At 40.1% G+C, this 25,711-nt stretch overlaps 1 protein-coding gene across 1 annotated transcript in view; it reads left to right on the top strand.

Annotated features, from left to right (window-relative positions):
• The window catches only part of LOC137325463 (UDP-N-acetylglucosamine transporter-like), a 59,099-nt gene that overhangs the window by 12,866 nt on the left and 20,522 nt on the right, over window positions 1-25,711 (top strand). Inside the window, exons 2-6 of the mRNA XM_067990599.1 lie at window positions 9,310-9,514; window positions 10,602-10,756; window positions 12,460-12,582; window positions 15,485-15,656; window positions 25,390-25,508. Coding sequence (XP_067846700.1) covers window positions 9,328-9,514; window positions 10,602-10,756; window positions 12,460-12,582; window positions 15,485-15,656; window positions 25,390-25,508 — 756 coding nt within the window. The 5' untranslated portion in view covers window positions 9,310-9,327. The remainder of the gene's footprint in view (window positions 1-9,309; window positions 9,515-10,601; window positions 10,757-12,459; window positions 12,583-15,484; window positions 15,657-25,389; window positions 25,509-25,711) is intronic.

Raw genomic sequence — 25,711 nt, 5'->3', positions numbered from 1 at the left:
GTGAAGAAGTGTTTCCTGTAATCATCACTGAACGGCCTAGCTCTAATTTTAAAGTTATGCCCCCTTGTTCTGTACTCACCCACCAGAGGAAATAGTTTTTCTCTTTCCATCCTATCAAATCCTATAATCAGCTTAAACACCTCAATTACATGGATTTTCACAAGGCTTTTGATCTACATGGATTTTAGCAAGACTTTTGACAAGGTCCCACATGGCAGACTGGTCAAACGTAAAAGCCCATGTGACCCAAGGGAAAGTGGCAAGTTGGATCCAAAATAGGCTCAGTGGCAGGAAGCAAAGGGTAATGGTCGACAGGTGTTTTTTTGACTGGAAGGCTGTTTCCAGTGGGGTTCCGCAGGGCTCAGTACTAGGTCCCTTCCTTTTGTGGTTATATATCAATAATTCAGACTTAATCATGCCCCCTACATTTAAGAAGTTTGCAGATGATACAAAAATTGGCTGTGTGGTTGTTAGTGAGGAAGAAAGCTGAAGACTGCAGGAAGATATCAATGGGCTGGTCCGGTGGGCAGAAAAGTGGCAAATGGAATTCAATTCGTAGGAGTGTGAGGTAATGCATTTGGGGAGGGCAAAGAAGGCAAGGGAGTATACAATAAATGGTTGGATACTGAGAATAGAGGGGCCACAGCTAGAGTACTGCGTACAGTTCTGGTCACCACATTACAGGAAAGATGTGATTGCACTGCAGAGGGTACAGAGGAAATTAACAAGCATGTTGCCAGGATTGGAGAATTTTAGCTATGAGGAAAGATTGGATAGGCTGGGGTTGTTTTATTTGGAACAGAGGAGGCTGAGGGGAGATTTAATTGAGGTGTATAAAATTGAGGGGCCTAGATAGAGTGGATAGGAAGGATCGGTTTCCCTTGGCAGAGTGCCCAAAACCAGGGGGCATAGATTTAAAGTAATTGGTAGAAGGATTAGAGTGAAGTTGAGGAGAGAGTTTTTTCACCCAGAGGGTGGTGGGGGGTCTCGAACTCACTGCCTGAAAGGGTGTTAGAGGCAGGAACTCTCATCGCATTTAAAAAGTACTTGGATATACACTTGAAGTGCCATAACCTACAAGGCTACGGACCAAGAGCTGGAAAGTGGGATTAGGCTGGAAAGCTCTTTTTCGGCTGGCACAGACACGATAGGCTGAATGGCCGCCTTCTGTGCAGTAAATTTCTATTATTCTATAGATCAACCCTTAATCTTCTAAACTCAAGGGACTACAAGCCTAGTCTATGCAACCTTTTAGCCCCGGTATCATTCTGATGAATCTGCGCTGCATCCCCTCCCAAGGTCATTATATCCTTCCTGAGGAGCGGTGCCCAGAACTAAATGCAGTAGTTCAGATGCAGTCTAACCAAAGCTTTATACAACTGCAGTATAACTTCCATCCCTTTATGTTTCAGCCCTCATGAGATGAAGGCCAACGATCTATTAGCCTTCTAAATTATTTTTTGTACCTGTCCACTAGCTTTTAGTGATTTCTGTACTTGGACAATTATATCTCTCTGCCCCTTCACAGTTCTTAGCTTCTCACCATTTAAGAAATAATCTAATCTATCTTTCTTGGGTCCAAAGTGGATGACCTCACACTTCCCCACATTGAATTCCATCTGCCACTCACTTAATCTATCAATGTCCCTTTACAACTTTCAACCATCTTCACTATTTACTGTGCCATCTAACTTGGTGTAATCAGCAAACTTGGATATACGGCTCTCTGTTTCTTGGTCTAAGCCATTTATAAATATAGTGAATACCTGAGGATCCAATAGAGATCTCTGAGGGACACCACTGCCAATTTGTGTACATACCATTATCCCTATTCTTTGTCTCCTACCTCCTAACCAATTCCCTACCCATGTCAATAGGTTACCTTCAATTCCATGCGCTCTCACTTTTGTTAACTGTCTCTTGTGTGGAACCTTTTTGAATGCCTTCTGGAAGTCCATATAAATAGCATTCATAGGTACTCCCTTATCTATCACTTTAGTTACCTCCTCAAAAAATTCAACTAGTTTCGTTAGACATGACTTACCCTTCACAAATCCATGCTGGCTCTCTCTGATCAGTTCATATTTGTCCAAGTGCCCAGTTTCCTCTGGTGACATGATGCTGCCTGACATAAGCCAATGCTACTTGTTGCAGTCTGGATACAGTCTACGATTGTTCTGAGCTCAGTCAGGTTATGAATTTTTTTTCCAATACTGTCTTGAACTGGCTAAGCAGTTTTTTGTCCTTTGCTGCTGGTTTTTATTATTCCAGGAGATATATTAGCAAATTGTTCGGAATTGACAGACAGTATTGTTATTTCAAATAAATTATTTGTGTTAGCAACAATAATCTAAATTGATTAACATGGGAGTTTTCTTTTGTAATTGGAACTCCGTATATCTGGCAAGTTCCTGTCACCGTGATAACTTGACTTGTCAGTAAAATAATGTGTTGTGTGCATTATTAATAATAGCAGATTATAGTGAGTAACAGTATTCACTATAAAATCTAATTAATAAACCCTGTTGGAAATCATTCTTAATCACTGTGCTGAAGATCTGTGTTTTAAATTTTATAAACATTTGCCTTTTTAAAAAAAATGATTTCCACAGTAAAAACAATCTGTTTACTCAGTCTTCTGAGGTCAGTAGTTGGACACTTCTGGGTTACTGAGACCTTTCCGTGAGTAATTGTGATAAAAACATATGCATGTTCATGTAAATCATCTTTATGTTCTAAATACAATCTTTTGATATTTGATTTTAAAATTGTTATTTAAGCCTTTGTCATATAGCTTAAGAGTGTGCAGGCAGAGAGGGAATGGGTGACCGTCAGACAGTCAAGGAGGACCAGGCAGGTAGTGCAGGAGTCCGCTGAGTGCATCTCACTCTCTAACCGGTGAGGGCGATGGTTCCTCTGGGGAGTACAGCCAGAGCCAAGTCCACAGCACCATGGGTGGCTCACTTTTCGTGGGGGAGGCGGGTGGAGGAAGGTCAGGAAAGCAATAGTGATATAGGGATTCAATAGTTAGGCCAACAGACAGGCATTTCTGCGGCCACAGATGTGTTTCCAGGATGGATGTTGCCTCCCTGGTGCCAGGGTCAGGGATGTTACTGAGCGGCTGCAGAACATTCTGAGGGGGGAGGGTGAACAGCTAGAGGTTGTGGTCCATATTGGTGCCAATGACATAGGTAGAAAGAGGGATGAGGTCGTGCAGGCAGATTTTATGGAGCCAGGAAAGAGATTAATAAGCAGGACCTCAAAGGTAGCAATCTCCAGATTACTTCCGCTAGTGAGTACAGAAATAGGAGCATAGTGCAGATGAATGTGTGGCTGGAGAGATGGTGCAGGAGGGTAGGTTTTAGATTCCTGGGGCATTGGGACCAGTTCTGGAGGAGTTGGGACCTGTACAAGCCGGACAGGATGCACCTCAACAGGGCCGGGACCAATATCATCACAGGGAGGTTTGCTAGGGCTGTTGGGGAGGATTTAAACTAGCTTGGTGGGGAGGTGGGATCCTGAGTGTAGATTCAGAAGTGAGAAAAGCAGAGCTAGAAATGGAAGGCAGAAAATTAGTAAGCGAGTTTGGAAGGCAGAGGAAACAAAGGCTAGAAAATAGACAACAAAGGAGTTTGGTAGTGCTTAATGGTGTATACTTCAATGCAAGAAGTCTTGTGAGTAAGGCAGATGAGCTGAGGACACACACGTGGAAGTATGATACTGTAGCTATTACTGAAACATGGCTTAAACAGGGGCAGGAATGGCAGCTCAACATTCCTGGTTACAATATTGGTTAAAGAAACAATTACTGCCATGAGGAGGGATGATATGTTAGAAGAATCATCAAATGGGGCCACATGGGTTGAACTGAAAAACAAAATAAGGGGCAGTCACTCTGCCGGGAGTGTACTATAGATCTCCAAACAGTCAGAGGGAGATAGAAGAGCAAATATGTAGGCAAATTTCTGAAGTGGAAGAACGATAGGGCAGTAATAATAGAGGATTTCAACTACCCTAATATTAACTGGGATAGAATCAGTGTAAAAGATATAGAGGGTGCAGAATTCTTAAAATGCATTCAGGAGAACTTTTTTAGCCAGTACGTAGCAAGCCCAACAAGAGAGGGGGCAGTTCTGGACTTAGTTTTAGGGAATGAAGCTGGGCAGGTGGAAGGAGTATCAGTGGGAGAGCATTTTGGAGGTAGTTTTAGGGAATGAAGCTGGGCAGGTGGAAGGAGTATCAGTGGGAGAGCATTTTGGAGGTAGTGATCATAATTCAATTAGATTTAGCTTAGCTAAGGAAAAGGACAAAGATAGAACAGGAGTAAGCATTCCCAATTGGGGAAAGGCCAATTTTACTAATCTGAGATGTGATTTGGCAAAAGTGGACTGGAAACAGCTACTTGAGGGTAAATCAGTGTCTGAGCAGTGGGAGGCATTCAAGGAGGAGATAGTGAGGGCTCTGAGCAAATATGTTCCCACAAAGAAAAAGGGTGGGACTCCCATATCTAGAGCCCCCGGATGTCGAGGAGCATACAGGGTAGGATAAGGCAAAAAAGGGAAGCTTATGTCAGATGCCAAGAGCTCAATACTGCAGAAAGCCTAGAGGAGTATAGAAAGTGTAGGAGTGAAATTAAAAAGGAAATTAGAAAAGCCAAGAGAGGGCATGAAAAAATATTGGCAAGTAAAATCAAGGAAAACCCAAAGATGTTTTATAAATACATAAAGAGCAAGAGGATAACTGAGGAAAGAGTAGGGCTTTTTAGTGACCAAATAGGTAACCTATGTGTGGAGGCGGAAGATGTGGATATGGTTCTTAATGAATACTTTGCGTCTGTCTTCACAAAAGAGGAGGACGATACAGACGTTGTAGTTAAGGAGGAGGAGTGTGAAATATTGGATGTGATAAACATAGTGAGGGAAGAAGTATTAAGGGTAATAGCATCTATGAAAGTGGATAAATTGCCATGCCCGGATGAAATGTATTTCAAGCTGTTAAGAGAAGAAAGGGAGGAAATAGCGGAGGCTCTGACCATCACTTTCCAATCCCTCTAGCTACAGGTGTGGGACCGGAGGATTGGAGGACTGCTAACATTGTACCGTTGTTTAAAAAGGGATAGACCGAGTAATTACAGGCCAGTCAGCCTAACCTCGGTGGTAGACAAATTTTTGAAAACAATTCTGAGGGACAGTATTAATCGTCATTTAGAAAGGCACGGGTTGATCAAGGACAGTCAGCATGGATTTGTTATGGGAAGGTTGTGTCTGACTAATTTGACTGAATTTTTTGAGGAGGAAACAAGGATGTTCGATGAAGGTAGCACATTTGATGTAGTCTACATGGATTTTAGCAAGGCTTTTGACAAGGTCCCACATGGCAGACTGGTCAAAAAAAAAGCCCATGGGATCCAAGGGAAAGTGGCAAATTGGATCCAAAATTGTCTGTGGCAGGAAGCTAAGGGTAATGGTCGCCGGATGTTTTTGTGACTTGACGGCTGTTTCCAGTGTGGTTCCGCAGGGCTCAATGCTAGGTCCCTTCCTTTTTGTGGTATATATCAATGATTTAGACTTTAATGTAGGGGCCGTGATTAAGAAGTTTGTAGATGATACAAAAATTGGTCGTGTGGTTGATGGGAAGAAAGCTGTAGACAGCAGGAAGATATGAATGGACTGATCAGGTGGGCAGAAAAATGGCAAATATAATTCAAAATCGGAGGAGTATGAGGTAATGCATTTGGTGAGGGTAAACAAGGCAAGGGAATACACAATAAATGGAAGGATACTGAGATGTGTAGAGGAAGAGAGGGACCTTGGAGTGCATGTCCACAGATCCGTGAAGGTAGCAGGACACGTAGATAAGGTTGTTATGAAGGCATACGGGATACTTTCCTTTATTAGCTGAGGCATAGAATATAAGAGCAGGGAGGTTATTTTCAAAAGACATCCGATAAGGTGCCATATGAAAGATTGTTACACAAGATAAGGGCTTTTGGGGTTGGGGGGTAACATATTAGCATGGATAGAGCATTAGTTAATGGACAGTAGGAATAAACGGGTCATTTTCAGGTTGTCAGGCTGTAACTAGTGGGGCACTGCAAGGATCGGTGCTTTGGCCTCAGCTATTTACAATCTATATTAATGACTTGAATGATGGGACCAAGTGTAATGTATCCAAGTTTGCTGACGATACAAAGCTAGGTGGGAAAGTAAGCTGTGAGGAGGGCAAAGAGTCTGCAAAGGGATATAGAGAGGTTAAGTGAGTGGGCAAGAAGGTGGCAGATGGAGTATAATGAAGGGAAATGTGAGGTTATTCACTTTGGTAGGAAGAATAGAAAAACAGAATATTTTTTAAATGGGGAGAAGCTATTAAATGTTGGTGTCCTGGTACAAGAAATGCACAAAATTAGCATGCAGGTACAGCAAGCAATTAGGAAAGCAAATGGCATGTTAGCCTTTATTGCAAGGGGGTTAGAGTAGAAGAGTAAGGAAGTCTTACTACAATTGTACAGGGCTTTGGTGAATCCTCACCTGCGTACAGTTTTGGTCTCCTTATCTAAGAAAGGATATACTTGCCTTAGAGACGGTGTTACGAAGGTTCACCAGATTGATTCCTCGCATAAGAGGGTTGTCCTGTGAGGAGAGGTTGAGTAGAATGGGCCTATACTCTCTGGAGTTTATAAGAATGAGAGGTGATCTCATTGAAACATACAAGATTCTGAGGGGGCTTGACGGGGTAGATGCTGAGAGGCTTTTCCCCTGGCTGGAGAGTCTACGATCAGAGGGCATAGTCGCAGGATAAGGGGTCGGCCATTTAAGACTGAAATGAGGAAGAATTTCTTCACTCAAAAGGTAGTGAATCTTTGGAATTCTCTACCTCAGAGGGCTGTGGAGCAGAGTCATTGAGTAAATTCAAGGCTGAGATCGATAGATTTTTGGACTTCAAGGGATATGGGGATCGGGCAGGAAAGTGTTGAGGTCGAAGATCAGCCATGATCTGATTGAATGGCAGAGCAGGCTCGAGGGGCCATATGGCCTATTCCTGCTCCTATTTCTTATGTTCTTATGCTAGAACTATATAAAACACTAGTTAGGCCGCAGCTAGAGTACTGGGTACAGTTCTGATCACCACATTACAGGAAAGATGTGATTGCACTAGGGAGGGTACACAGGAGATTTACGAGGATGTTTCAGGGACTGGAGAATTTTAGCTGAGAAAAGATTGGATAGGCTGTGGTTGTTTTCTTTGGAACTGAAGAGGCTGAGGGGAGATTTAATTGAAGTGTATAAAATTATCATGACCTAGATAGAGTGGATAGGAAGGATCTATTTCCCTTAGCAGAGACATCAGTTACCGGGGGCATAGATTTAAAGTAATTGGTAGAAGATTAGAGGGGAGCTGAGGAGAAATTTTTTTACTCAGAGGGTGATGGGGGTCTGGAACTCACTGCCTGAAAGTGTGGTAGAGGCAGAAACCCTCATTGCATTTAAAAAGTACTTGGATATGCACTTGGAGTGCCGTAACCTACAGGGCTACGGACCAAGTGCTGGAAAGTGGGATTAGGCTGGATAGCTCTTTTTCAGCCGGCAGAGACACGATGGGCCAAAAGGCTGCCTTCTGTGCCATAAACTTCTATGATTCTGTATAGGCTCTGGTATATAAACACTTGTTCTATGACAGCTTGATTTATAAAGGAAGAGCAAATACGGCTTGGTTGAGTTGCACATTGTATTCTCTTGATGGAGCTGATTATTTTTACGGTGATCGCTTGGTTTAGCCTGTGCAATGCAAAGACCTACCAGCAACTTTGGTAATTTGTTTGCGTAAGGCTCAGTGAAGAGGGTGCGTCTTGCTAGACCAGTTGTACAGAACTTGAAATCGGACAATATACCAAGCTAAAATGTTTGTCTTCCAAAATATAATTTTAATGAGTAGTTAAACAGTAATATTGCAGTAAACCAGCAACAGGGTAGATCACTTTTCTAGCTGAACGTACAGCAGCATGTCACAGGTGCATTTTACATTACTTTAATCTATGTAGTCTTTGCGTTTTAATCATTTCCAACACCTGATAATGTGAAGGATCTGAGTTCTAGTTGTAACGTTGACTGGTATTTAGACTTGATTAATCAGTGGATTGGTTACGGCAGTTCTCAGCTATTAGAGGATTTTCCATGGTAGTGGTGTGGAGAGATTTTTTTTGTGTAGATTGCACTGTATCATATCTTGCTCTTTTGTTAAAATGCTACAGTACTGTGAGCATTAAGACTTAAATATTCAATAGCTTGGAGACCTTTGGTAAACTATCCTTAAAATATCTTTTAAAATCGTGAACTGAGAAACCGAACGATCATAATTGCATGTTGCTTAGATTTGGTCATGTGCAATTCTATCCTGTTGTCTGATCTTTGTAGTGTGGATACTACAATTCTCCACCTCATCTCTTGATTTTGGAAATTGGCTAGCATTCCTAGCCATGGTTGACCTCTGCTGGACATTTGCACATGTGGTCATTGGGTAAGGATAGGATGGACTTGGCTATGGTGCCCCCTGCAATTGAATAGCCTGACACACATTGTCATGGCTCAGATATGAATAATGGCTCCTTGAGGAAGGTAGCCATGGAATGGCATTCAGCAGTTGCTGTCTTCAAAAGAGAAGTAAAATATGAATTGGAAATAAGCTTCATATGAATTTCTTACCAAATTGGGAAATAATTTTAAATTCTTTTTTTTTAAAAAAAAACAGTTTTTGCATCCATATTCTCTATCTGACCATTGAAGGCAACACAGTGTTGTACAGCTGTTCTGAAAATCTTGATAATTATTTTATAAGTCTCAAATCTGGCTAAATGGTGTATTTATTGGACTGTCAATTTGAAAATTGCAGAATGAAAGAAGCATTACCAACCCTCAGAATGGTGGGAATTGCCCTTTTAACTGCCGTTGCGGAAACATTTCTGATCCCATAACGCAATCCCATGGATAAAGGAATGCTGAATTCTCTCTCTTCAAATATGACACAGAATATACATTTTTAAAATTGGGAAGTGCTTAGCCAAATAGCAAACCACACACCTAGCTATCCCACCACTAAAATTGAGAGTTTAGAGACAATATGTAATAAGGCACCATCGATTAAATCCCCTTCCTTAACATCAATAAGACTGCTACTAGGAAAACTCCTCCCGTTGCATCCATTTTGTGATTTCTAACTCTGGCATCTAAGAATTTTAGAATGGTTTTACTTTGTGTATTTACTGTAAAGCCTGAAACTAAAAATGCTCTTGTGTTTACCTTTTAACTTTTCCAGGAAAGTGAGAGTGAAAACATGTCGTTCAGTTTGAAATACATTTCGCTGGCAATTTTAGTATTTCAGACAACCAGCCTTGTATTGACTATGCGTTACTCACGTACTTTCAAAGAAGAAGGACCCCGTTACCTAGCGTCAACTGCTGTGGTCATTGCTGAAATGATGAAGATTGCAGCATGCCTTTTATTAGTTTATAAGGATTCTAGTATGTACACTATTTAGTTTTTGATGTATTCTTGCTTAAAATTGCAACAATCTTTTTATTAGCTTTTATAAGTAAGATGAAACAACAGAACGTATTTTGTGAATGCCACTAATTGAGATGTATGCATTTTCCTTAAATTGTCCTGTCACCTATCCCAATATACTGGTATTTGGAGGTCAGATCAGATTGAATAGACAAACTGTGAGCTCCGTAAGATCCATAAATGCTGAGCTGCTGAAAGTTTTAATTGCACCTGTTTGTGCGTACCTTTCAAAGTTATACTTTGCCACACCCTAGACTCTAGCACTATTTCACCTGATCCACCCAGTTTTATTATGAGAGGTTTTGACAAAGTAAATCGGGGAGAAACTATTTTGACTAGTCAATGAGTCAGTAACTAGAGACCATAAATTTGCGATCACCAAAAGAACGAAGGGAGAAGTTAGGACAATTTACTTTATATACAGAGGGTAGTTAGGATATGAAATGCCCTACTAGAAACAGTACTGGAAGCAGAATCCATAGCAGCTTTTAAAACTGAAGTGGATAAATATTTGAAAAAGAAAAAGGCAAAAGGGCAGGGGAATGGAATTAAGTGGCTAGCTCTTTCAGAGAGCAAGCCCAGTAGGCTGAATGGCCTCCTCTTGTGCTGTAAAATGATATGATCACTGAGACCCTGTAGGAGAAACATTTCAGCTACAAATGCTAAACCTGGATTCTGGCTTGGTCTACATATATCCAATGTGTGTGACATTTGAAAAAGCCCAGAGGAAACACTATTGTAACATGCTTTTTGTATAGTTCCCTAAAACAGTGCTTGAAGAGACCTACTGTATAAGCTCATCATTGCTATTTGAATTTCATTAATGATTTTCTTATCGTTTTCCTTTATTTAAAAATGCTAGTAGATTTTCCTGATATGAATTTAATTATTTTGTAAATTTTTATAATCAGTAAATTACAGTTTTAAAACCGAACAGTAAATTGTTTCAAAAGAAATGTTAATTCTTGAGGTAAATGAAGATGTCTCCGTATGAACATTTTGAAAGGCTAATTTTACTAATGCTATTTTTCCCCTTTTTCTTAGGTTATAGTTTTAGAGCACTAAATAGAGTGTTACAAGATGAAATTATTAACAAACCAATGGACACTCTAAAACTTGCCATTCCTTCTGGAATTTACACCCTTCAAAATAACCTCCTTTACGTTGCGTTGTCCAATTTAGATGCAGCAACTTATCAGGTGAAATATTAACTTTTTTTTCAGACTTCCTCTTTAATTCTTCCTCTGCTGTGTGTTTTCTGTGTTTTTTTTTAACTGGGAAGGGTGGGTTTTAGAAGGTCATGCATTATTAATCTATTGAAAGTATTTGAAGTCATGTCTTATTGGATGAGAGTATTAATTTGCTTTGATTTTCAGAAGGCATTTGATAACCTTCTACTTTACATATGGAATTTTAAGATATATGGCAAATTAACTAGCTGGATTGAAAACTGGGTTGGTAATTGGAAGCAAATGAAAAATCTCTGGCTGAGGGCAGTAACTAGTGGAATTCCAGAGGTGTGCTGTTTATGTAATTCATGAATGACTTGGAGGAGAGTATTTCTGCAATATTTAACATTGGAGCGGTTCAGAGGAGTGATCATAGAATCTTACAGCACAGAAAGAGGCCATTCGGCCTGCCACGCCTGTGCTGGCTCTTTGAAAGAGCTGTCCAATTTAGTGCCACACCCAGCTTTTTCCCCATAACCATGCAAATTAGTCCTCTTCAAGTACATGTCCAGTTGCCTTTTGAAAGTTCCTATGGAGTGATGAGGTTGATCCTGGCACAGAGTTACATAGAATTTTACAGCACTGAAACAGGCCATTCGGCCCAACAGATCTGTGCTCCACACGAGCCTCCTCCCATCTTAGTTCAAATCATCCGATCAACATATCCTTCTATCCTTTGTCCCTCATGTACATATCTAGCTTCCCCTTAAATGCATCTATGCTATTCGCCTCATCCACATTCACACCACTCTCTCTTGAGTAAAGAAGTGTCTCCTGAATTCCTTGTTTGATTTATTAGTGACTATCTTACATTTATGACTTCTAGTTTTGGACTCGCCCACAAATATCCACGTCTACCCTATCGAACCCCTTCATAATTTTAAACACCTCTATCAGGTCACCTCAGTCTTTTTTCTAGAGAAAAGACCCCCAGCCTATTCAGTCTTTCCTGATAGTTGTACCCTCTTATTTCTGGCATTATCCTTGCAATTTCTCCAGTGCTTCTATATCCTTTTCATAATAATATAGAGAGCAGAATTGTTCACGGTACTCCAAGTGTGGTCAAACCAAGGTGCCATATAAATTTAACATAACTTCTCTGCTTTTCAATTCTGTTCCTCTAGAAATGAACCCTAGTGCTTTGTTTGCACTTTTTATGGCTTTGTTAACCTGCTCTCGCCTCCACCTAATCCAAAATAAGTTCTAAATTGTGAAGAGGGAGCCACAGACTGAGGAGGGACATAATTCAGGTCTTTAGAAAAAGAGAGGCATAGGTAATAAGAATGAAGAACTAGAATACTCGAACACAAAATACAAATCACAATCATACTACAATCATAGTTTAGTAGAGATTGTTTTCCACAGAGTACTGGATATTTAGGACAGACTCTCAGCAAACAAGTTTAGTGCTGTCTCAATTAACTTTTTTTTAGAAAAGGCTTGATACCTTTCTGGCTAGAGATTAGATTGAGAGTTTTAGGGATGATTAATAGAGATGATTGAATACCTCATGCTGCATACAATGGATCCTGTACTATAGGGACTATGGAAATATGATCTGTGGAAACCAACTGGCCAGATTTGAATAATGGAGATGTAAGTGTCGATAGGATTTCTATACACTGTTTAAAGTAAATAATTCATTGCTATAATGTAGTCTTTCTCTTTTACAGGTTACTTACCAGCTAAAGGTTCTTACAACGGCTTTATTTTCTGTGACGATGCTTGGAAAAAACCTGAGTGTTTATCAGTGGCTCTCACTCTTGACGTTAATGGCTGGAGTAGCACTTGTTCAGGTATGTACAATGAGCATTGTTTATCCCTCAGTTAATAAGATCAAAAGGCTTCTTTGTGATATAGGATTATAACTGATTCTAAAATTTGAAATGAGAAACTTAAACATTTGGCAACACAGAACAAATGTTCAAGCTTCAGTGGATTTGTGAGACATTGCCATTTAATAGTTTGCATTTTAATTTATATTAATTTTAAAAGACATAACATAATTTAGTCCTAACAGCGTGTTTTTTGAGGATATGCTTGGCTCGACTGAAGAGCACACACACTTAGTTTCAAGCTTTCTCCCACACCGGTCCCCTGGGTCACTTGCCTATTTAGCTGGGAGAATGTACAAGGCTGCTTGCTGCACTTCATTGTCTGCTAGAAAGAATATAAGAGCGCCCTCATGGAGACATTCCAGCTAATTTTTCCTTACCTTGAGTGGCTGAGAATGGGAACTGGGTGGAGCCTCAAACCTTTATGGCTTTGCTCTTGTGATGCATGTTGGCAACAGTATAATTTGATTCAGGAGACAATTAGATATGTTCCTGGAGAGAGAAGGGATTGATTGATACAGCAAAAATAAAAGCAGATGGGATGGGATTGACCTCTTGAAAAAATGGATGGGCTTGTTGGGCTTAATGGCTGTTTCCTTTGCTTTAAACATTTTAGATTCTGACATGTTTTTTCTCTGACAAAGTTTATTTTAAAAATCCTGTCTTAAAATGTGATGGAAGCAGAACTCTATCAATCCTTCAAAAAAAAAGTCTGTATTTATTTTACCGTTTTAATTTTTTTACTTTGGTCAGCGATGTTTTTAGGGAAAGCTCATTGTTATCTGTAACGTGAGGCCCGCAATCAGATTATATCTGGAGTGAAGCCACAATTTCCTTTGAACTCCAGCTAATCAAATTATTGATCCTTTGAAGGACAATGGCTATTTTATTTGAAGGTTCCAGTCAGGCAGGGAGATGATTTCAATTGCTGAAGAATGTCAAATAATTCAAACCCATATATATTCAGTTGTGCATTGTATAAAGCATTAGCAAGTCCTAGGTAAGGACAATGTATGACAATTTGCTGATTAACATGGAATGATTGAGGTGGGGAAGATATATGCCAAGATTTTTCTGCAATTTTAGCTCCGTTTTTAGTGGTGTCTAAGATGACAGTTTGACTCAGTGATGGGCAGGAATATTGTGTCTCCTGCATACACATCAGGAAGCCTCCAAGAATCTTGCAGATTATTGTACTATGTTAAAGAATACGTTCTGAAGAAGATATTTAAACTCATGTGGATCAGTTTAATCTTTGTTGATTTAGAAGTACTTGTACTGTTATCTCTCACTATGTTCTTTTGCTTCTTTGTCGTCATTTTTCTTAAGTAAATTTGACCCTTCGTGTTAGCCTAAACACAATGGTCTGACAGAGTGGTACATTCCAGCTTTCAAAGCAGACAGGGGAACGTGATAGGCAACCCATATGGGTCTCCAGTGCTTAACACTATGTGGTAAAGGTTGGTTGTTAGTCCTGCCGCACGCTATCCCAGACAAACACGACGTAAAGTAGTACGTTTCAGATCATAGGCGACGCAGTACTGCTTATGACAAATGTCTTTTTGTTCTGAACTTTAAAAAAGAGTTGGGAGAAAGCCTGGATTATAACATAGAACGTCTAGTTTCCTGTAAGATACATGTTTGCAGTCAGTGAGCACCTTAATACAAACCTTGGAAGCAAACAATTCGTAATACCTTCAAGGATACGTTGTTCAAAATGAACATACAACAGTGGACGTTTTAATAAAAATGTTTACCTCAGCAAATAAGGAACAGTTGCAACTGCTCATAAAATTAAATGCATAATAGATGATACCTCATTTATATTTCTTAAGGAACTAATATAATCCCAGAAAATGAAATGTTTTAAAATGGATAAACCTGGGAAATGTTTTGCTAATTTAGTACTTTTAAAGTATTCTTTACTTTAAAAGTACTAAATTAGCAAAACATTTCCCAGGTTTATCCATTTTAAAACATTTTAATTAAAAGTTTTGTTTGTCCTGGCAACTCATTTTATTTATAATGAGTAAAAGACGTAGAATAATAATCATGGGCGATTTCAGCTACCCCCAAATAAACTGGCAAGAAGAGGCAGGTAAAGGGGTGTAGGGAATGGAGTTTTTACAATGTGTGCAGGACTCCATTCTTACTCCGTATGTAAGAAGCCTGACAAGAGAGGAATCACTACTGGATCTAGTAATGGGAAATGAACCAGAGCCGATAAGAGAAGTAAGCGAAGGGGAGCATCTAGGCAATTGCGATCACAACATAACACGGTTTAAAATAATGATTGAGAAAGACATAAGTAAGACAAAGACCAAAGCTATAGATTGGAAAAAAGCTAATTATGGAAGGACGAGGATGGAACTGGGGAAATTAAACTGGTTAAAAAAAAATATTGGCAGAGATAGAACAGCAGTGGGAAATATTTTAAAAAGTGATCAATTGAGTTCAGGAGAAATATATTCCGCTAAAAAACAAGTACAAACTAGCCAATAATAAGACACATTAAAGAGATAAGGGGAAAATTGAATATAAAGAAAAAGGCATACACTAAGTACATAAGGAGAGGATGACAAAAGGGAATACAAACAGCTTAGGAAAGAAGTTTAAAAAAACAATTAGGAAAGCAAAGAGGAATTACGAAATGAAATTATCAAAGACTATAAAAAGAAATAGTAAAATATTCTATAGACAAATAATAAAAGAAAAATTAAGATAGGGATGCACAAGATAAACTGACAGGTAATAACAATGAAATGGTGGAAATATTTGGGGAAAAAACATTGTTTCTTGATATGTTCTCAGCAATCTTGCATTGTTTCCACATGCTAAATTAAAATTGTCTAATCTGTTTTAGTGGCCAACAGACACCTCGGAGGAGTTGAAGAAGGAGCTCTCTGCAGGTTCTCAGTTAGTAGGTTTGATAGCAGTGTTCAGTGCTTGTTTTTCCAGTGGATTTGCAGGAGTTTACTTTGAGAAAATCTTAAAAGGGACAAAACAGTCAGTTTGGATTAGAAACATTCAATTAGGTGAGTAAAATATGACTAAATCTTGATATTTCTATTTTAACCTGTCTTTTGCAACAATGCCCAGACATGCCAATCAATACTAGTTGGGACAGCAGCTTCGGATCCAGCATGACAGAACAGACCCAGGGCAGAGGTGCATCTTGTTCCCAAGCCCCCACTTCCAGCTGGTCTTTAACCTATGTGTGTGTTGCTGTAGCTCCCAGCTGGCCTCTCCCATCTGACATTGGTAACCACCTCTGACCCATTACATGTTGGTTGCCATTTTGCTGCTTTAAATGGGTAAAATGATGGCAGAGTCCAGCACGTGAGTGCAAAAGACAAGGCTGAAGCGTTTGCAACCATCTTCAGCCAGAAGTGCCGAGTGGATGATCCATCTCGGCCTCCTCCCGATATCCCCACCATCACAGAAGCCAGTCTTCAGACAATTTGATTCACTCCACGTGATATCAAGAAATGGCTGAATGCACTGGATACAACAAAGGCTATGGGCCCTGACAACATCCCAGCTGTAGTGCTGAAGACTTGTGCCCCAGAACTAGCCGCGCCTCTAGCCAAACTGTTCCATTGCAGCTACAACACTGGTATCTACCCGACAATGTAGAAAATTGCCCAGGTATGTCCTGTCCATAAAAAAAGCAGAACAAATCCAATCCGGCCAATTACCGCCCCATCAGTCTACTCTCAATCATCAGCAAAGTGATGAAAGGTGTCATCGACAGCGCTATCACGCGGCACTTACTCACCAATGCTCAGTTTGAGTTCTGCCAGAACCACTTGGCTCCAGACCTCATTACAGCCTTGGTCCAAATATGGACAAAAGAGCTGAATTCCAGAGGTGAGGTGAGAGTGACTGCCCTTAACATCAAGGCAGCATTTGACCGAGTGTGGCACCAAGGAGCCCTAATAAAATTGAAGTCAATGGGAATCAGGGGGAAAACTCTCCAGTGGCTGGAGTCATACCTAGCACAAAGGAAGATGGTAGTGGTTGTTGGAGGCCAATCATCTCAGCCCCAGGACATTGCTGCAGGAGTTCTTCAGGGCAGTGTCCTAGGCCCAACCATCTTCAGCTGCTTCATCAATGACCTACCCTCCATCATAAGGTCAGAAATGGGGATGTTAACTGATGATTGCACAGTGTTCAGTTCCATTTGCAACCCCTCAGATAATGAAGCAGTCCACGTCCGCATGCAGCAAGACCTGGACAACATCCAGGCTTGGGCTGATAAGTGGCAAGTAACATTTGCGCCAGACAAGTCGCCAGGCAATGACCATCTCCAACAAGAGAGAATTTAACCACCTCCCCTTGACATTCAACGGCATTACCATCGCTGAATCCCCTACCATCAACATCCTGGGGGTCACCATTGACCCCTGAAACTTAACTGGACCAGCCACATAAATACTGTGGCTACACGAGCAGGTCAGAGGCTGGGTATTCTGCAGCGAGTGACTCGCCTCCTGACTCCCCAAAGCCTTTCCACCATCTACGAGGCACAAGTCAGGAGTGTGATGGAATACTCTGCACTTGCCTGGATGAGTGCAGCTCCAACAACACTCAAGAAGCTCGATACTATCCAGGTCAAAGCAGCCTGCGTGAATTGCACCTCTCCACCACCCTAAACATTCACTCCCTTCACCGGCGCACCGTGGCTGCAGTGTGTACCATCTACAGGATGCACTGCAGCAACTCACCAAGGCTTCTTCGACACAACCTCCCAAACCCCGACCTCTACCACCTAGAAGGACAGGGGCAGCAGGCACATGGGAACACCACCACCTGCACATTCCGCTCCAAGTCACACACCATCCCGACTTGGAAATATATCGCCGTTCCTTCATCATCACTGGGTCAAAATCCTGGAACTCCCTTCCAAACAGCACTGTGGGAGAACCTTCACCACACAGACTGCAGCGGTTCAAGAAGGCGGCTCACCACCACCTTCTCAAGGGCAACTAGGGATGAGCAATAAATGCTGGCCTTGCCAGCGACGCCCACATCCATGAACAAATTTTAAAAAAAATACACAAATTGACTAAATCAGCAAAGAAATATGCTTTACGAAAGCAACTGAACATTTTAGCATTTACGATCTTAAAATCTCACATTTTGAAATTTCTTGTTAGAATTCAGATACAAACTACACAACTTGCATTTATATAGCCCCCTCCCCCCCTCGCAAGCCCCATGCAGTGCAGCACTGTATTTAAATAAGATTCATGAGCTACCTTTGCAGCATCAGGTGAGGCCAATTCATCACTATGCTGACACACAGCCCAGGCCTTGTGATCACTTACGCCGGGAACATTGAATTGGTCCGATGTGGTCATTGTGTTCAGATTTATGCAAATGAGGAGAGGTCGGTGAGTTTGTGCCAATTACAAATCGGTGAGCAGTTTAAGGACATTGTCACAGTTGAACAGAAGCAAGGTCAAGATGACTTGCAAGAGTAGTAGGATTTTTTTGGGGCCTCATCAATAGTACTTTGTAGTCTAGTAAATATAATTTCAGAGGACAATGCTGCTGTCATAGTACTGGATTCCTAAGTTGATGAGAGAGACTTAAATAAAGCCAATATTGTAACTGGTATCCAAAATAAAGAGAAAAGGTAACTTAAGCAAACAAATTGATACTTGAAGGTTTAAACTGACATAGATAATGGAAGGGCACAATACACCTCGAACAAAACATTGGAATGCAGACTCAACCATGAGATGCACATAGTGAGTTGTGTGAGGGAAAATATATTGATAGTTCAGTTTTGTTTTTGGTAAGGATATGGAATATAGATTATGAGAGCAGATTTAGCTGATAAAAGGAAAGGAATTTAAACAACAGTTGTTACAGGTGGGAAGAGATGGTTACTCTGGACTGAAGGTTGGAGGAACTAGAACTCTCTGATAGTGAGTGAATGCACTAGGTGGTATGATACTGAACCAAACAAATAGAAGCATATCTCTGAGAAAAGTAACAATAATAGGACAAGAAGAAAAGATGGACAATGTGACTTGTGGGAAACACCTATCTAGCTTAAATAATTCTAACGAGGCAGCTAGTTACAATTATTTAAAGTAGATGGATGTGGGAGAAGGAAAGATAACTGGTTCCTGAACAAGACTGATCATGGAGTGGAAGTTGGTCGACAACTTGGTCCTTCTGTTAGTATGAACATGGTAGCTTAGAGATACCAGTAACTGGTAGACACTGGGAGCCAATATAAGAAATATACAATAAAGTGTATGTACATGAATGCTAGATGCATTGGATATAAGATGCCTCAATTTGAGGCTATTTTGACAGTAAGAAACTATGTAATAAGAATATCTAAAACATGCCTAATCCCAGAAGATAACAAATACAACTTACAGGGTGTAGTGTTCAGGAAAGATAAGAGTAGACAGGTAGGAGATGATGTAGCCCCATATTTCAAGGAGGTTAAAGAAGTTGAGGTGGAAAGTTACATAATGATCAACTCTGGTTGGACATAATTGGCCAAAGCTAACACTAGGGTTATGCTACAGACTGCTGGTTCGGAATTTAGGGATAGACAGAGGCTGCAGTCCTTGTCTATATACCAGAAATGAGCGTTCCAGACGCAGGAGTCAAACACTTACAAGTTTATTAAGGGTTAAAGGAACATACTCACATACAATATCCCAGTACACACAGCAATGCTTTGCTGTAGAAGATCACACATTGCCAGTCGTGAGCTCAACTTCCTAAATCTCTTTCTTCTGCTTCCTCTAACTTGGTGTATCTTTCTAACTACATTACTTCATATACATTCAATGAACTTTATACACTTTGCAGCAGCTCGTACCAGTCTTTATAAAGACCCAACAGGCTCTCTAAATGTATATCATCCTGGGTCCCAGGGGCTAGCAGGAGCTGCTGGTGTTTAGGTTAAGCAAAGCTTAGAATGTGCCTATTATGGCTCTACTACAGATACGTTGGTCTCTAAGCATGCATGAATTGTGAGAAAGCTCAGATCTAAATGTACTCAATGTGTCGTTTAGCCTTGATCAGGATGTTTGTGAAGGCTGTCAATCTCAGCAAAGTTCTGTATGCTTTTAGCCTTAGGGGCTTAATAAAAAAAAATGGATTCCTCACTTGCTTAACATGAATAGGAAAGAAGACTGTTTACTCTATGAAGAGATGGGAAGGATCTGTGAAAACTGACATGTTGTTCTTGTGGGGGACGTCAAACAACAAAATGAAAAAAATGGTAATGCTCAGTGGTTCAGAATCCAAGTTGATAAACACAATACATGACTATATTAATGTCATAGAGTCATAGAGTTATACAGCACGGATAGAGGCCCTTCGGCCCATCGTGTCCGCGCCGGCCATCAGCCCTGTCTACTCTAATCCCATATTCCAGCATTTGGTCCGTAGCCTTGTATGCTATGGCATTTCAAGTGCTCATCCAAATGCTTCTTGAATGTTGTGAGGGTTCCTGCCTCCACAACCCTTTCAGACAGTGAGTTCCAGACTCCAACCACCCTCTGGGTGAAAAAGTTCTTTCTCAAATCCCCTCTAAACCTCCCGCCTTTTACCTTGAATCTGTGTCCCCTTGTTATAGAACCCTCAACGAAGGGAAAAAGCTCCTTAGTATCCATCCTATCTGTGCCCCTCATAATTTTGTACACCTCAATCATGTCCCCCCTCAGCCTCCTCTGCTCCAAGGAAAACAAACCCAATCTTCCCAGTCTCTCTTCATAGCTGAAGCGCTCCAGCCCTGATAACATCCTGGTGAATCTCCTCTGCACCCTCTCCAAAGCGATCACATCCTTCCTGTAGTGTGGCGACCAGAACTGCACACAGTACTCCAGCTGTGGCCTAACCAATGTTTTATACAGCTCCATCATAACCTCCTTGCTCTTATATTCTATGCCTCGGCTAATAAAGGCAAGTATCCCATATGCCTTCTTTACCACCTTATCTACCTGTTCCGCCGCCTTCAAGGATCTGTGAACTTGCACACCAAGATCCCTCTGACCCTCTGTCTTGCCTAGGGTCCTCCCATTCATTGTGTATTCCCTTGCCTTGTTAGTCCCTCCAAAGTGCATCACCTCGCACTTTTCCGGGTTAAATTCCATTTGCCACTGTTCCGCCCATCTGACCAACCCATCTATATCGTCCTGCAGACTGAGGCTATCCTCCTCGCTATTTACCACCCTACCAATCTTTGTATCATCAGCGAACTTACTGATCATACCTTTTACATTCATATCCAAGTCATTAATGTAGACCACAAACAGCAAGGGACCCAGCACCGATCCCTGTGGTACCCCACTGGCCACAGGCTTCCAGTCACAAAAACAACCTTCGACCATCACCCTCTGCCTTCTGCCACTAAGCCAGTTTTGTATCCAAAGTGCCAAGGCACCCTGGATTCCATGGGCTCGTACCTTCTTGACCAGTCTCCTGTGGCATAACTACTGATGTAAGACACAATCTGAGCATGTAGATAAATACCTACTTAGCATTAGCAAGCATAGAATAAATGTGATCTAAATGCATAAACAAATCAATCAGAAATGAAACTAGGAGGAAAAAGAATTTCTACAAATCTTGTAGTTGAGGGGGCACTGAGATGTTTGTAGGAACATTCAGAAACATGATAATAGGACAGTCAGAGGAACCTAAAGATGATCGTGCAAAAATATAAAAATGATGGACAGAAAAAGACCATCTGGTCATTGAGCCTATCCCATACTTTCACGATGCAACTTAACATCATGACTCCCTATTGCACTCCACCCGCCAGAAGTCACGTAATCTCACAGGAGAGACAAACAAACAGAGAAAAAACCCTCGGCCTGTCCAGGGGTAAAATCTGAGACATTCCTGTCCAACCCCCGAAGGCAATCAAATAAGTTCCAGGTGATCGGGAGACACATCGCCCAATATCCCACCTAACTTTTGTACACTGTGATATCAGCCACAGTTGGAAACTCATCCAACTCCCTTTTTAAATGCTTGCAACAAATCTGCACTAACTGCGCAAACCAGCAACTGTTTCCAAAAGTGGTTGACCCACTGTAAAAACAAAAACCTGACATCTAACCTTGTTCCATACTTGCGTAACTTACGTAACTTGACCCCTGGCCCTCCCTAACTTATCACATCACATTCAAATAGCCTGTCCAGTTTTAGCTGCAGAAAGGAAACATAATAGTGTAAAATTTTCTCTACTGTAACAGTAAGAGAGCAGTCAGAAGAGAAGAAAAAGCTGAAGGATGCTTATGGAGCCAAAACTAAGAATGTGTATAAGATAGCTAACGTACTAAAAGGTTACTTCCTCCAAATGTTTATTAGTGCAGATATGAGCAACATGCCCTCCATAATTGGTGATAATCCAAGTAGAATAACAGCTTCAACATAAATATTACTATTTGAGTTTATTAAAAATTCGGATTCAAATTTGCAATCAGATCCCTACTTTTGCTTGACCCCCAAGGTTTTCAGCAACTGTTTGTGTGTAGCAGTCAACAAACCAAATAAAATCATGGCCAAAATAGTAGAGTACAAGTCAGAGGAAGTTATGCTAAAACCATAGTGTTCGCATCAGATCACACCCAGAGTGCTGTGTCCAGTTTTGATAATCGAACCACAAGGATATGTTCAGGGGATGCGTTCATTAATGTCACAGGACTGGGTTATGATGAAAAACTGGAGAAACTTCAATTTTTCAGCCTTTAAAAGAGGAAACTGAGAGGTGATCTTATAGACATATACAAGAAAGTAAATGGTGTAGAAAAGGTAAACACCACTGCAAATTAAACTGTGACAGTAGGCCAAGCGAGCACAGGTTGAAATTATTGTTGATTGCTGCTCTGCAATGGTTAGACAGGTTCACATCAGTGAGTGGTTAATTTAGAATTGATAATGGTAAGTTTTTCTTTACACAGAGTGATCAACACCTAGAATGGATTTGAGGTAGAATAATGGAGGTAAAAGCCCTGAATCATTTAAGAAACCATTGAGGCCATGCTGAGGGAGCAGTGGGGTCCTTTGGATGGATGAGCAAACATCACCAAATGGCTTTCGTCATCAGCATCCATCATGAAATTTTAAGCTTACCTCTTTTTTAATCGATCTTCACACCGCCACCTTGTCTTCTCACCTTATTCCTCAATTGACTTTCCTAAAACATGTCTTAGTGTTTCTTGAACCCTTTGACACTCTTTGCTTCAAATAATTCTATTTGAATTCTCTATTTATCATTTTAAAGTTATGAACCCTGGTTTTGAACCACTTATCAGTGTGAAAATTTGGATAAACTTTTATGAACCTCCCTTCATAAGTTTCAAAATGTGAATTTGGTCACCTCAAAGTCGCTTTTCTCCAATAAGAACAAGCCCAACTTCCTTAACCTTTCTCCATAACTTTGATTTCTGAAACCAGGTATCATTTGTGTAGCACTACATTGCATCCTTCCTCTGGTATAGTGGCTAGTACTGGACATGGTACTTCAAACAGGCTCTAGCTGCCTTATATGACAACCACATCGGAGCATTCAGACTAATTTTTCCCTGGCTCTGGATCTGCCAAATTCAAACGAACCCAGCTCCATTGTTAAAGGTAGTAATGATTGCTTGACTCCCAGTCTTCAAGAGTATGAGAAAGGACAGCAGCTGCTGTCCTAACGTGGAGGTGGATACCACAGAGTATATAGTGGGAGTGTTGCACCAGTTTTAAACATGTTGGAAATACATGCAACATCTTGTAAGGACAAAGAGTACAAGAGTACAAAACTGGGTCAGGAGCAGGTGAGAGGCACCAGAAAATCACGTTGATATATTGTGGTTATACTTTGATGCATCAAAGTAAATGCAATGTAATTTTATTCTAGGAATCCTGGACCAGGTCAAACCTTTGAGATATTCAATATATCGAAGTTCATTATATTGAGACTACACTTTATGTAATATTAACCTGCAATTTTCCTATCCACTGTCCCAGTAATGACTCTCAAAAACAGATAAAATGTCTTTGGATGAAAATGTATTTTTCAACATAAACTTGAAGTAAACGAGACTTTTTTGGGGGGGGAAGGAGGAGCGGGAAGGAGTGGAGAATTCACATTGCAGTTTCTGCTACAGTGTTATTTTTCCCAAGTAGCTTTATGGCATAGACTTCTGCTAAATATTAAAGTAAAGGGACCTACCAGCAAACCTCCCTGCTTATAGAACATGTCCTTCTGATAGTCGAGGATATCCATGCATTTTTTTTGTCAAATTTGAACATCTGAATGCGAATTTTAAATAAACTCAAACAGTGACAAATATCCCATTCTAATTTTTGCTCTAAGCCCTACTTTTGCTTGGCTCCCAAAGTTTTCAGCAACTGTTTGTGTGCAGCAATTTATGGGTAATTACTAAGAATGGTTTGGCTTCAATTAACAGATTTAATTGATCAATGTTTTATTGTTTTAATATTTGAACTGTGGTCTGCTATGTTACATTGCATTGGAATCATTTTGCAGTAGCTGAATTATTTCAGTGTGATTCATTCTTGCAACTCGTTTTCATTCAGACGGGCAAATATTTATAAAAATAAAAGGTTGATCTATCACTGCTATACAATGAAATCAATCAATCAATTATAATAGAAGTCCCTTGCAGAATAATGAGGAAGTCCTCTAAAGTTGCTGAGAACAATGTAATTTTAATGTCTGTCTGAGAAGGAGAAACAGGGACAGATTAAAGAAATAAAAGAGATCATGGCAGCTCAAGAGATGTATTAAGCCACTGGAAATAAAGTAGTACTGAAACTCCCACTTGAATAAAAATAGTGGCTGTATGGCATTGCACATCAAAATGAAAGTATTAAAATGAAAGTAGCCAAAATTCAGATCAGTTTTTACATTTAAATTAAATTCAAACATTAAACATGTTATGTTGAAGATTATCATATTTTAAGACATTTTTGGTAAGTGAGGCAATTTAATTTGACCCACTATAAAATAAACATTCATTTGTTTCTTTTCGCTCTCAATCTCTTGTGCATGTTTGGAATATTAAATATGACACAGTTTTTGGTCATATTTATTTTCAAGATGGATGTATCATGGAAGTGAGTCATGAGCTGCCTTAAAATAGAATAATAAAATAAAAATATGCTCCAGAGCTTGAAGATTTTGCTCCAACAAACATAGATGCATCCAACCTGCTCTGAGACCATCTTGCCAGGTTCTGCAATTTCTACACAGGTAATAGAATAAATAAGAAAGGTGATGATGGTATTATAATATCTAAATCTAATAGTCAGTAAGCATTTTTATTGTACTTGTATGTTCATATTTGGACCTTGTATTCGACCAAAGGCATTGTTTAGTTTTACCTTTTATAAATTTACAGGAAGTGACAGATGAAAGCAATCTGTACTTTAAATTAGGGATGTGCATGAGGAAACTTATGAGCTAATACCAAGAATGGTTTAAAGGCTTTACAAAGCCAGATGGTCTCCTGTACAGTAGTTTGATCTTTTGATTAAGCTATTTCATTGATGTGACCATTCAGCTGTATCTAACCTTCCAAGTGTTCCATTCATATCTAAATCGTAAGGATGATCATGATTACCACTGAATTAATTCAAATTATTCAGGAGAAAATATATGATTATATATTTATGTAATGTAATAAAAACATTAGAATGCCTGAAATAACTAAAAGGAGTATCATGCTGTATTAATATATTAATGATAAAATGCTTTTTTGTCTCCTATAGGTTTGTTTGGAAGCATTTTTGGAATAATGGGTGTATATGTATATGATGGGCAGCGAATAAAAGAACATGGAGTATTCCAGGGTTACAACAAATTCACTTGGATTGTTGTTGTTTTGCAGGTATGAATTTAATCTTAATGCAGATGTAAATATTGAAATCCAAGGGTAGATTTTTTTTTTTCCCTATGCAGCGCAGTGCTGTAAAAGCTTGATGAGGCAAAAATCCTTATTGCAAAACCAGGCACAAGCTGCTCACAGTTTCTCCTCCGTTAAAATGAATGGACGGAAAACCATGAAGACACTTGTGCAATAAGGACTTGCAC

Source organism: Heptranchias perlo, chromosome 9, assembly GCF_035084215.1.
Source record: "Heptranchias perlo isolate sHepPer1 chromosome 9, sHepPer1.hap1, whole genome shotgun sequence".
Classification (NCBI taxonomy): Eukaryota; Metazoa; Chordata; class Chondrichthyes; order Hexanchiformes; family Hexanchidae; genus Heptranchias; species Heptranchias perlo.
The sequence above is the reverse complement of the archived record's forward strand: the minus strand, read 5'-3'. Positions and strand labels throughout refer to the sequence as shown.